The sequence below is a fragment of the Xyrauchen texanus genome, chromosome 41 (assembly GCF_025860055.1).
Source record: "Xyrauchen texanus isolate HMW12.3.18 chromosome 41, RBS_HiC_50CHRs, whole genome shotgun sequence".
In the NCBI taxonomy this organism is placed as follows: domain Eukaryota; kingdom Metazoa; phylum Chordata; class Actinopteri; order Cypriniformes; family Catostomidae; genus Xyrauchen; species Xyrauchen texanus.
This window is the reverse complement of record NC_068316.1, coordinates 2,251,256-2,264,336: the sequence shown is the minus strand read 5'-3', so window position 1 is coordinate 2,264,336 and position 13,081 is coordinate 2,251,256. Positions and strand designations below refer to the sequence as shown.

Here is a 13,081-nt window from a genome sequence, read left to right as displayed (position 1 = left end):
GGAGCATCCTATAGCTCTCCTATAACTGTTCTGAGACCAGTGCAGACAGACAGCACACTGGAGGTTAAGTCATGCACTAAATAGGGAGCAAGGGAGCATCCTATAGCTCTCCTATAACTGTTCTGAGACCAGTGCAGACAGACAGCACACTGGAGGTTAAGTCATGCACTAAATAGGGATCAAGGGAGCATCCTATAGCTCTCCTATAACTGTTCTGAGACCAGTGCAGACAGACAGCACACTGAGGTTAAGTCATGCACTAAATAGGGAGCAAGGGAGCATCCTATAGCTCTCCTATAACTGTTCTGAGACCAGTGCAGACAGACAGCACACTGAGGTTAAGTCATGCACTAAATAGGGAGCAAGGGAGCATCCTATAGCTCTCCTATAACTGTTCTGAGACCAGTGCAGACAGACAGCACACTGAGGTTAAGTCATGCACTAAATAGGGATCAAGGGAGCATCCTATAGCTCTCCTATAACTGTTCTGAGATCAGTGCAGACAGACTTCTGCATATTTCAAAATGCATTGGGTCTTGTTACATGCGAGAACCAATTATCAGTAAATAACAACTTAAAATTCAGTCTGTACCTCACACATAGCTATCATATAGGTTCAGAATACTTGAAATATGACACATGTCATATAATAAATAAAGAGACTACTTTTAAGACAATCTTTTGGCCTCTTTGGAGCATGGCAGTATAAATCATCATCCACTTTCATGTTATGGAAAAACATTCATCAAATGAACGTCATATGCCTTTGGAATGACATAATAGTGAATAAATGAGTGGAACCATTCTTTGAATAACATCAATCTCCCAAATGATGTTTCTCAGAAAGTAAAGCCACCGCAAAACCTTTCGCTTAGTAATTTCTTCTTATCTTTAGATAGCATGTGCTTTCTCTAATCTCATGTCCCATTTTCTCTTGTGAACATCACTTTCTCGTCTCCAGAGGATCCCGTTGCCGAGTGCCGTCGTTACACTGAGGTCAGGAACATCACCAAAGGCGACTGTCGCCTCGACAACGTGGAGGTCAGCTTTTGCAGAGGGCGCTGTTTATCCAGAACTGATGTCATTCTTGAGGTGAAACGTTTGTATTATTGGCCCTAATATGTATTTTGGTAAACAGTATTGTAACTATTATTTATGTGATGCTAAAGCTCTTTTGTAAGTCGATCTGGATTTAATCATCCACTAAAAGGAAATGTGTAAATCTTATATTAACCATATAATGTTACAGATTTGATCAGATTAGTAGGCTATACTATTATATTATGTATTTAAAGGGACAGTTCACCCAAAAATGTAAATTCAGCCATTGTTTACTCACCCCTGTGTTGTTTTAACTCTATATGACTTTCTTTCTTTTCTGAACACAAAGGGAGAAATTGTGAATAATGTTGTGCTCTGTGATGTCATACAATGGCAGTTTATGGTGACCACCTCTTCAAGCTTCAAAAGAACACAAAAGTATCATTCAGAAGTCAAATTAATTATTCATGAGACTCGTGATTGTTATGAAATATACGATAAGATTTGATGAGAAACTGAAATATAATGTATTATTTAGTGTAAATATTCACTGACCGTTGATCTCCGTGTGTGTGTTCATGATAGGACACGAGAGAAACAGTTCACGCAGACCCCTCACGACATTGGGGGCGTTAAAGAGAAAACTTGTTTTGTTTATCTAAAACAGGTCCTCCACAGCGATAGTCACAACAGAACACAAAACAGAGAACAGAACTTACTAAACATGTCTGAAGTGTTTGTAGTTGAAGAATTGATGCATTTCTATGCCCAGCCTTATTTTATTGAACGTTTTTGGACTGGTGCCAGTTAACAGTGGACGGAGTTACCTGCACAATGCCGAAAATAGAAAACAAGCGATCGATAGAATGTACCGTCACTCATCACGGCTGGTTAGGACAAAAACTCTGATTAACATAGAGAATTTACATTTTATCTCGTGTTGTTTGCTGTCAGGTTATGACACTGTGTGGCTGTGGCTTCCTGTAGCTCCTCTGTGTTTCTGTTTCATTTCCGAGTACTCCGATCGATAAAATAAGGCTGGGCATAGAAATGCATCAATTCTTCAACTACAAACACTTCAGACATGTTTAGTAAGTTCTGTTCTCTGTTTTGTGTGCAGTTGTGTTCTGTTGTCACTATCACTGTTTTTAGATAAACAAGTTTTCTCTTGAACGCCCCAAATGTCGTGAGGGGTCTGCGTGAACTGTTTCTCTCGTGTCCTATCATGAACACACACAGGAGATCAACGGTCAGTGAACATTTACACTAAATAATACATTATATTTCAGTTTGTTTCTCATCAAATCTTATCGTAAACTTTCATAACAATCATGAGTCTCATGAATAATTAATTAGACTTCTGAATTATACTTTTGTGTTCTTTTGAAGCTTGAAGACGTGGTCACCATAAACTGCCATTGTATGACATCACCGAGCACAACATTATTCACAATTTCTTGTGAAATTTCTTTTGTGTTCAGAACAAGAAAGAAAGTCAAATAGAGTTAAAACAACACAGGGGTGAGTAAACAATGGCTGAATTTACATTTTTGGGTGAACTGTCCCTTTTAATAATACTCCTTGATATACTGAGAAACAGAAACACCAAATTTAGCTTTGCATATGTTCTCCGTTCTTAATTTGAGTGTTTAATCAGTGTGAATTTTTCAACTATTTTAAAACATGTTTGAAATGGAAACTTCTGTCAAGTTGCCATGGAAACTAGTAACCAGTCTGATAGGTCCCCGCACTCCGCCTTTAACGCCAAAATCGCACCTCTTTTTTTTTCTCGTCTTCACATCTGCCCTCCTCGTTTTGGTTTCTCCCAATGGGCTCACGTTGGGCTCTTTCTCCAGAGCATTTCTGAGAGCGTGCACTTGAAAATTATCCCGTGATTCCGCTCCATCAAAGAGAGAGAGGGTCGTTGCATTTAAGCAAATGTAGCGTGAAGACAGAGTGGATTGTTATCTATCAGATTCACTCTTTTCCTGTAACACTTCCTTGTTTTTTCTGTCTTGCCTCACTCATCTGTTTTGGCCTCTAGTAACCTGTCTAACTCTCTATCTGTCTGTCTATCTCTCAGGAGCCTTACCTGCAGGCGTTTTGCGACTGTTGCAGTTACAGGCTCGACCCGCAGAATCCCGTACGCTTCCTCAGCCTGCAGTGTGCCAGCGGAGACATCGAGCCTGTCGTTCTGCCTGTCATTCACAGCTGTGAATGTACCAGCTGCCAGGGTGGGTAATGCCAGGGTAAACCGCGGGCACTCTCCCAGCCAGCGGCTGCGTCCCCGCTTCTGAGTGGGTTCTGGTTTCTCTGACATGAGGGAGTGAATCTTCTCTTTGGTTTACTCGGAAAGATTGACACATTGTTAGTTCACAAAAAACTAATGTTAAGCTCAATGACAGCATTTGAACGTACCGCAAAGAATCATTTTGATTCTGTAATAATACGAATAATAAAAATGACTCCTTTTTTAATTTAAATATTTATATTATTTTGATTATTATGCATGTTCACTTACTAACCTTTTCTGTGTAAAGTTATATCCAATTGTACAATTTCCTAAACATTGATGTCCACATATGTGGACAGCGGGACTAAGTTGTGAAATCTTAAAAAATTCCAAGATACCTTTTCATCAAATAGTTTATTATGTGTCCAGGAGTGTTGATTATTCATGTTTTTGAACCGTTAATCAGAAATTAGCATAATTAATTCAGATATAAGTAATGTCCAGCATCATCCAATCACAGCCAACCATGTTAAAATAAAATGATCCATTATAAATGGTGAATCTACACTCACCTAGAACTTTATTAGGAACAGTATGGTCCTAAAAATAGTTCCCAATATGGTCTTCTGCTGTCATAGCCCATTCGCCTCAAGGTTCGATGTGTTTGCATTCTTAGATGCTGTTCTGCACACTACAAATGTACAGAGTGGTTATCTGATTTACTGTAGCCTTTCTGTCAGCTCAAACCTGTCTGGCCATTCTCCGTTGACCTTTTTCATCTACAATGTGTTTCTGTCCACAGAACTGCCGCTGACTGTATGTTTTTTGTTTTTGGCACCATTCTGAGTAAACTCTAGAGACTATAGTGGCTGTTGTGCATGAAAATCCAAGGAGATCAGCAGTTATACCAGTCAAACCAGCCTGTCTGGCACCAACAATCATGCCACCAATTTTCCCTATTGTGATGGTTGATGTGAACATTAACTGACGCTCCTGACCCATATTTGCATGATTTTATGCAGTGCATTGCTGCCACATGATTGGCTAATTAGCTAATCAAATGAGTAAGTAGGTGTACAGGTGTTCCTAATAAAGTTCTAGGTGAGTGTATGTACTGATGATCATCGTCCCATGTGTGTCAAACATGTTGAGTGATTCAAACATCATCTGCAGCCTGAAACTGAACTTTTGATCAGATTTTAGGAGTGAACGCACTTAACTGCATAGAGAGCTATAGGATGCTCCCTTGCTCCCTATTTAGTGAATGACTTAACCTCCAGTGTGCTGTCTGTCTGCACTGATCTCAGACCAGTTATAGGAGAGCTATAGGATGCTCCCTTGCTCCCTATTTAGTGAATGACTTAACCTCCAGTGTGCTGTCTGTCTGCACTGATCTCAGAACAGTTATAGAGAGCTATAGGATGCTCCCTTGCTCCCTATTTAGTGCATGACTTAACCTCCAGTGTGCTGTCTGTCTGCACTGATCTCAGACCAGTTATAGGAGAGCTATAGGATGCTCCCTTGCTCCCTATTTAGTGAATGACTTAACCTCCAGTGTGCTGTCTGTCTGCACTGATCTCAGAACAGTTATAGAGAGCTATAGGATGCTCCCTTGCTCCCTATTTAGTGCATGACTTAACCTCCAGTGTGCTGTCTGTCTGCACTTGATCTCAGAACAGTTATAGGAGAGCTATAGGATGCTCCCTTGCTCCCTATTTAGTGCATGACTTAACCTCCAGTGTGCTGTCTGTCTGCACTGGTCTCAGAACAGTTATAGAGAGCTATAGGATGCTCCCTTGCTCCCTCTATTTAGTGCATGACTTATCCTCCAGTGTGCTGTCTGTCTGCACTGGTCTCAGAACAGTTATAGGAGAGCTATAGGATGCTCCCTTGCTCCTATTTAGTGCATGACTTAACCTCCAGTGTGCTGTCTGTCTGCACTGGTCTCAGAACAGTTATAGAGAGCTATAGGATGCTCCCTTGCTCCCTATTTAGTGCATGACTTAACCTCCAGTGTGCTGTCTGTCTGCACTGGTCTCAGAACAGTTATAGAGAGCTATAGGATGCTCCCTTGCTCCCTCTATTTAGTGCATGACTTATCCTCCAGTGTGCTGTCTGTCTGCACTGGTCTCAGAACAGTTATAGGAGAGCTATAGGATGCTCCCTTGCTCCCTATTTAGTGCATGACTTAACCTCCAGTGTGCTGTCTGTCTGCACTGGTCTCAGAACAGTTATAGAGAGCTATAGGATGCTCCCTTGCTCCCTATTTAGTGCATGACTTAACCTCCAGTGTGCTGTCTGTCTGCACTGGTCTCAGAACAGTTTGAAAAGCTCCTTATTTTCATCCTAACTCCATATAAAGCCTCTGAAAGACATATTTATCAGCTTTTGGATGAACCCATTTATTCTCAATGTGATAATTTAACTGAAACTGAGCATACAGTCCACGAATGTGGTCATTGCGTTTAACAGCATGCCGTTATGAGATAAATCACTCAAATTAAAAAAATGGCATATCGGATAAAACTAGAGACTCTCAATGGGGCATGTGGTGAGTTGTGTGTGGATCGTGGAGAGTAGCATGAGTCTCCACATGCTGTGAGTCTCCGCGGTGTCATGCACAACGAGTCACGTGATAAGATGCGCGGTTTGACGGTCTTAGAAGCGGAGGCATGTGAGACTCGTCCTCCACCACCCGGATTGAGGCGAGTAACCGCGCCACCAAGAGGACCTACTAAGTAGTGGGAATTGGGCATTTCAAAATTGGGGAGAAAAAGGGGATAACAAAACAAAAATCTTGTTAACAAGTAAAAACTTAGCCAAATTGGTAAATTCATTGTTAATCATAGCATTAAAGGTGCAGTATGTAAGCTTCAGAAACCCTTGTTATTAGTGACACATGTGGCCGTTAAGTGAACTGCAGCCTGTTGCTCATGCTCGTGCACACACTCCATAGAGACACGAGCGATCACCGACCAAAACAATGATGTAACATACAATGAGACTGAACGTGATTCACCGACATCATGCTGACAGATGAGGATCCATAATTAAAATGTCAGAGTTATGATTGTTTTACTACAAATTCTGAGATTAAACTAAAACTACTTATCAGCTAGCATAGCATACTGATACACACATACAGCTACATACTACCGAACCATACCAGACACTTTACTGTTGCACTATTGTATGTTGTATATGACACATGTTGTACCACGAATAAGAAACCAAATTATTTGAAAGTTATGAAGCAAGGTAGCTTGCAATTCGTCAGCATTAGCAAGCCAGATCAGGTTAGCTAAAATGACACAGATCAATCCGTATGGCACTATATTTCACATGCTTTGCAGTTATGTAAGTTATGTACTTATTATCCAATAACAAGAACGCCAACCCGAACGAAGGTCCCCCCCTGTTTTTTTGGCTTACTCTGAGTTTGTGTAGGAGTCGGTGTTGTGCTGGGAGACGGACGTTTGCTGGATTCATCTCTAAGATAACGTTATCTAGTGTTGCAGTTTGTTGTCGCTGTTGAATAGCGGAAGAGACGCACTGAGGCTCTCGGGAGCGTGCATAAACGACACATCCTTTGGATTTTTGGATGAAAATCAGTCTACAGGCTTTAATAGGCAACATAGGAAGTCCAGGAAGGGCTCATTTTTTAAGTTGCGTTACAAGCCGTTCACACATCGGCAGAAAAAGCGAATATTACGTAAAGGTTTTTACATACTGCACCTTTAAAATGTATAAATCATTACAAAGACAAAAACTTAAAGTTCTTTCCGCCATGTTTATTCCGTGCTATTTGACTTTGCCCTAAACTTCCAGCCGGAACATTCCTTTAATATAACTGCTCTGAAATCAGCCGACCTTTGTTATTGCACTGGTGGAATTTTTTTTAAATATATATATATATATATATATGGGAAAAATAAATACATTAATTTATGTATAAATACTGGAGGCCAAAAGTTTAGAATAATGTACATTTTTTGCTCTTATGGAAAGAAATTGGTACTTTTATTCACCAAAGTGGCATTCAACTGATCACAATGTATAGTCAGGACATTAATAACATGAAAAATTATTATTACAATTTGAAAAAATAAACTACTTCAAAGAGTTCTCATCAAAAAATCCTCCACGCTTTGCAGATCCTTGTAATTCTAGCTGTCAGTTTGTCCAGATACTCAGATTACATTTAACCCCACACTTCCTGTAGCACTTGCCCTTTCACCCCACACTTCCTGTAGCACTTGCCGTTTCACCCCACACTTCCTGTAGCATTTGACCTTTCACCTCACACTTCCTGTAGCACTTGCCCTTTCACCCCACACTTCCTGTAGCATTTGACCTTTCACCCCACACTTCCTGTAGCACTTGCCATAGATGTGTCTGTCTTGTCAGGCACTTCTCACGCACCTTACAGTAGTCTAGATGATCCCACAAAAGCTCAATGGGATTAAGATCCGTAACACTCTTTTCCAATTATCTGTTGCCCAATGTCTGTGTTTCTTTGCCCACTCGAACCTTTTCTTTTTGATTTTCTGTTTCAAAAGTGTCTTTTTCTTTGCAGTTCTTCCCATAAGACCTCCTGAGTCTTCTCTTTACTGTTGTACATGAAACTGGTGTTGAGCGGGTAGAATTCAATGAAGCTGTCAGCGGAGGACATGTGAGGCGTCTATTTCTCAAACTAGAGACTCTGATGTACTTCTCCTCTTGTTTAGTTGCACATCTGGTCTTCCACATCTCTTTCTGTCCTTGTTAGAGTCAGTTGTGCTTGTCTTTGACGACTGTAGTTACACCTTTATATGAAATCTTCAGTTTTGGCAATGTCAAGCATTGTAACGCCTTCATTCCTCAAAACAATGACTGACTGATGAGTTTCTAGAGAAAGCGGTTTCTTTCATTTCTTTTGCCATTTTTGACCTAATATTGACCTTAAGACATGCCAGTCTATTGCATACTGTGACAACTCAAAAACAAACACAAACACAATGTTCAGCTTCATTTAATGAACCAAATATCTTTCAACTGTGTTTGATGTAATGGCAAGTGATTTCCTAGTATCAAATTATCAATTTATCATGATTACTCAAGGATAAGGTGTTGGAGTGATGCTGCTGTCTTGATTTGATCAAAATGACTTTTATTAAATAATGATGGTGCTGTTGTTTACATCAGTAATGTCCTGAGTATACTTTGTGATCAGCTGAATGACACTTTGGTGAATTAAAGCACCAACTTCCTTCTGAAACAGCAAAAATCTGTATATTATTCCAAACTTTTGGCCGCCAGTGTCTATATATATATATATATATATAGTAGCGTATTCAGGCATGGGCGACATGGGCATTCGATCATCTTGCGCCAAGTGATTAAGAAAATGTAGTATTTAAGCATATAGAAGAAAAACAAAATCTACCATAATTGCTGTCAATGGATAATAAACTATTTCTGTTTTTATTTACTTATTTTTTGTTGTGAATTTTGAATACAAAAGATCTGATTTGTGTCCATTGAATTGTATTATAGATATCGGCATTACACCGCCATCGGTAATCCTGCAGTCTAGGTATCGATATCAGCATTGACCACTGAAAGACACATATTGATCGAACACTAGTGCAGATGATCCCATTATTGTTTTGTTTATGGTCAGCCCTGAAGAAAATGCAGTATTGCCACTATTATGCCCCAAAAAATACATTCATAAACAAAGCATAAATGATGTTGCCATGACAACATTTTCTCATGCTATAACAAGCATGCTGTAATGAGATGGTGCCGTTCTTGTAATGTATGTTGCGTTTCAAACACGCCTAATTGTGTCACCGTCAGTGTTTGGCCATTCATCAATGCGACTGATCTCATTAGCTAATTGAATTGCCGGGAGTTCACTTATAGAGGTCACGTTTGAAATCGTACAGCATTATGGAGCCATTTTATGCAGATTGACATGTACTGTTATGGCCGTGCGTTAGAAATGCTGTGGAAAACTCTGGATCTTTGAATACTTCAAGAGAAGGATTTTAGGTAAGACGTTCCTTATGTAAGACGTTCCAGAGAGATCTTAAAGGCGGCATTATACTTGCTGCTTTCATCTGTTTTTCATCACTGGTTGCAATTGTGTTGGTGAAATACATTGTGCTGTCGGGAACTAAATGTTACCAAAGGCGAGTGTGATTATAAGTCCTGACTTTGATATTCTGAACAGAATTTTTCATGATGTGTAGCTTGTGCTTCGGGCATACGGTGAATCAAGATACCAGTTTAAAGGCTCCAAATTCTACCAATGTTCATTGCTTTTTTCCTACATTTGCATAGGGGGAGACCTGTCGAGACGTTGAATGGCCACTGATGAATGGACCGAGCGTTTGGAGAGAAAATGCGTCGTCATCTTGTTCGTTCAGTGTTCTTTATGTAGCTTGTCATTATATGACTGAATCTTTTCTATTTGATATTTTCTAAAGCTCTACGAGATCTGTACAGCCTTTAAATTATGTTAAGATTTATGACTTTTCTCAGTCTTTATTATTTTGTTAACCCTGTTGTATTTTACTGGAATATTCTTTATTTTACTAACTCTCTTGACTATAAAGAAATGAATTAGTATTGCCAAAGACTGTCTTCCTCTTTTTGTCATGACAAATAATTGCTTTAATGAACGTTTGTAGTCATTTGTTTTATATGATAAAAGATGTATCGTGTTCTCTGTGTTCACAGCTGTTTTTACTTTATGTATTTATTTTGTTCCAGCTCATAATTGATATCTTGATAAAAATAAATCAGGAAATTAGGAAGACTTTATAATTTGTATATAAACTTAAGCCTTATTTGAGAACCAGTTACAGGTTTTTTTTGCATTTTTGCAACACAATTGCAACATAACTAAGCACCCCAGATTCCCATTATTCTAATGAGGATAAAAAGCCTATTCTCATTATTGTAATGCAGTACAATGGTTTTATTATTATTAAAATATGCATGAAATAGAATTAGTAAAACAAATACTTTTACAATGCATATTTACCGTTGTACTTTTGGAATAATATATAATATTATACATAATATATTATACATATTATACACAATATATATATATATTTCTACTTCATGATATCGGGTGCTTAACTATCATGAAAATAATGCCAACGTGTGAATAACAATAAGGTTATATCATTTTAAGATTTACCCATTTACAAATTTCCATCAAATTGTATTAAGTAATCTTTATCAAAATAAAATTTAAATAGTTGAACATTTTATGATTATTAACTTAAATTGGAACATTGTTTATGAAACTTAAATGCGTAAATCATAGGGCTTATTTTCTTTATTCAAAATTACATTTCCAATTTGTATCATTTTTAATAAGAATTGCATTATCGGGTATCTCAGCGAGTATTGACGCTGACTATCACCGCTGGAGTCGTGAGTTTGAATCCAGGGCGTGCTGAGTGACTCCAGTCAGGTCTTCTAAGCAACCAAATTGGCCCGGTTGCTAGGGAGGGTAGAGTCACATGGGGTAACCTCCTCGTGGTGGTGATTAGTGGTTCTCGCTCTCGGTGGGGCGTGTGGTGAGTTGTGTGTGGATCGTGGAGAGTAGCATGAGTCTCCACATGCTGTGAGTCTCCTAAGCAACTAAATTGGCCCGGTTGCTAGGGATGGTAGAGTCACATGGGGTAACCTCCTCGTGGTGGTAATTAGTGGTTCTCTCAATGGGGCGTGTGGTGAGTTGTGTGTGGATCGTGGAGAGTAGCATGAGCCTCTACATGCTGTGAGTCTCCGCGGTGTCATGCACGACGAGTCACGTGATCAGATGCGCGGATTGACGGTCTCAGAAGCGGACGCAACTGAGACTTGTCCTCCATCACCCGGATTGAGGCGAGTAACCGCGCCACCACGAGGGCCTAGCAAGCAATGGGAATTGGGCATTCCAAAATTGGGGAGAAAAGGGAATAAAATTAATTTAAAAAAAGAAGACAAAAAAGAATTGCATTACTTGCAGAACAATAGGGTTCAATACAAGTTAAGTCCAATCAACAGCATTTGTGGCATAATACTGATTACCACAAATAATAATTTCGACTTGTTCCTCTTTTTCTTTAAAAAAGCAAAAATCGAGGTTCTAGTGACCTTACAATGGAAGTCAATGGGACCGATTTTAGGAAGATTTATTAGTAGAAATGTGAAGTTTATAATTTCATAAAAGCACTTTAATAATTCTATTAAGCGTGTGAATTATTTGAGCTGTAAAGTTGTTGAAATCATCTTTTTTTACAGCCATTTGAGGGTTTTAGGGTTTATGGGATGCGTCGTCAATGCACCTAATTTGAACAATTATCTATAACTTTAGACAGATGTGGTTAGTAAGTGATTTCATCACAGTAAAATCATGTTAACCCACATGTTGTTTATGTTGTGTGGCCTTTCTTTTAAAACAGTGAGTATTTTAACGTTTACAGATTGACCCCATTGACTTCCATTGTAAGTGTCTCACTTTTAGTGACTCACCCAGATATTTGCTTTTTTAAATAAACGAGGGACGAGCTGCTTTTTTGTCTTTGCCCGCCTAGTAAAGAAAGAATAACATTGTTTGACATTGAATAAATCGATTTAAAAAACTATCAGCTGACACAACTGAATTTTCAGGATTTTAAGATGCTGGTATAACTCCCAATAAATGCTTTATTTTACACTGGAGAAGTGCATAAGGATCAGAAAATAATGTTGTCAATAAAATAAGGTATTTGTGATTAAACCCAAGTCATTAATTGTAGGCTGAGCCTAAAGCCTACTTTACTCAGGAGGTCTAATACATATAAATAAACAATATGGGAAAAGATAATGTGGGAGTGAGGGTAAGCAGGTTGAAAAGCAGACAGTGGGCGGGGGGGAATGTCAATGTTTCAATGTTCCAAAGCACGTGTTTCCGACTTATCACGTGAACGCACATCACGCGTCAACTGCTAGCAGGATTTATTTTTTAAAAGTTACTTAAGTTTTAATTATCTATTTTTTACACAAACCTATTGATTTGCTTCAAAAGACATTCATTGATCGACTGGAGTCGTTTAGATTACTTTTATGCTGCCTAAATATGCCTTTTATACCGTCAAACAGCCAGCAGCCTCATGGCACCCATTCACTTGCATTGTATGGACAAACAGAGCTGAAATGTGCTTAAAAAAAAAATCGCCATTTTGGTTCTCCTGAAGAGGAAAGACATACACTCTTGGGATGGCTTAAAGGTGAGTCAATCATGAGAGAATAACATTTTTTGTGTGAAATATTCCTTTAATACCAACATTTTGATATGACAACATATTATCCTTGCTATATGTCCCTACCAACTTTCAGACTGAAACCTACGCCCTTGTTTGTAATTTCTTATTTTTATTGAGAATTATATATATATATATATATATATATATATATATATATATATATATATATATATATATATATATATATATATATATATATATTGCATTACAGTAGGCAACTGAATTTGTGTTTGAAATTATCATGAGAATAAAAATGTTACAGTGATAAAAATGTGGCAAAATGTCATTTCAAATTTTTTCCTTGTTAATTTGGAGGTCAATTTAACGGTATTTAGTGAGATTCACCCATGTGCTGTGTGATTATAGGCAGACAGTGAATGAGAGAGAGACAATGAGAGGGATAGATGGGGAGGAGACTGGAAGATCCCACAGCTGGGATGCTTCAAAAACAGCCACGCGCTCCTGCCTAAATATGGGAAAAAGCGCCGCGCGCCCCCTTGTGAAGCTAGTAAACCAC

At 38.7% G+C, this 13,081-nt stretch overlaps 1 protein-coding gene across 1 annotated transcript in view; it reads left to right on the top strand.

The window, feature by feature from the left end:
* sspo (SCO-spondin) overlaps positions 1 to 9,888 on the top strand; it is a 131,504-nt gene extending 121,616 nt beyond the window's left edge. The window contains 3 exon segments of the mRNA XM_052113500.1: positions 962 to 1,092; positions 3,125 to 3,275; positions 9,602 to 9,888. Coding sequence (XP_051969460.1) covers positions 962 to 1,092; positions 3,125 to 3,275; positions 9,602 to 9,624 — 305 coding nt within the window. The 3' untranslated portion in view covers positions 9,625 to 9,888.
* The last annotated feature ends 3,193 nt before the right edge of the window (positions 9,889 to 13,081 follow it).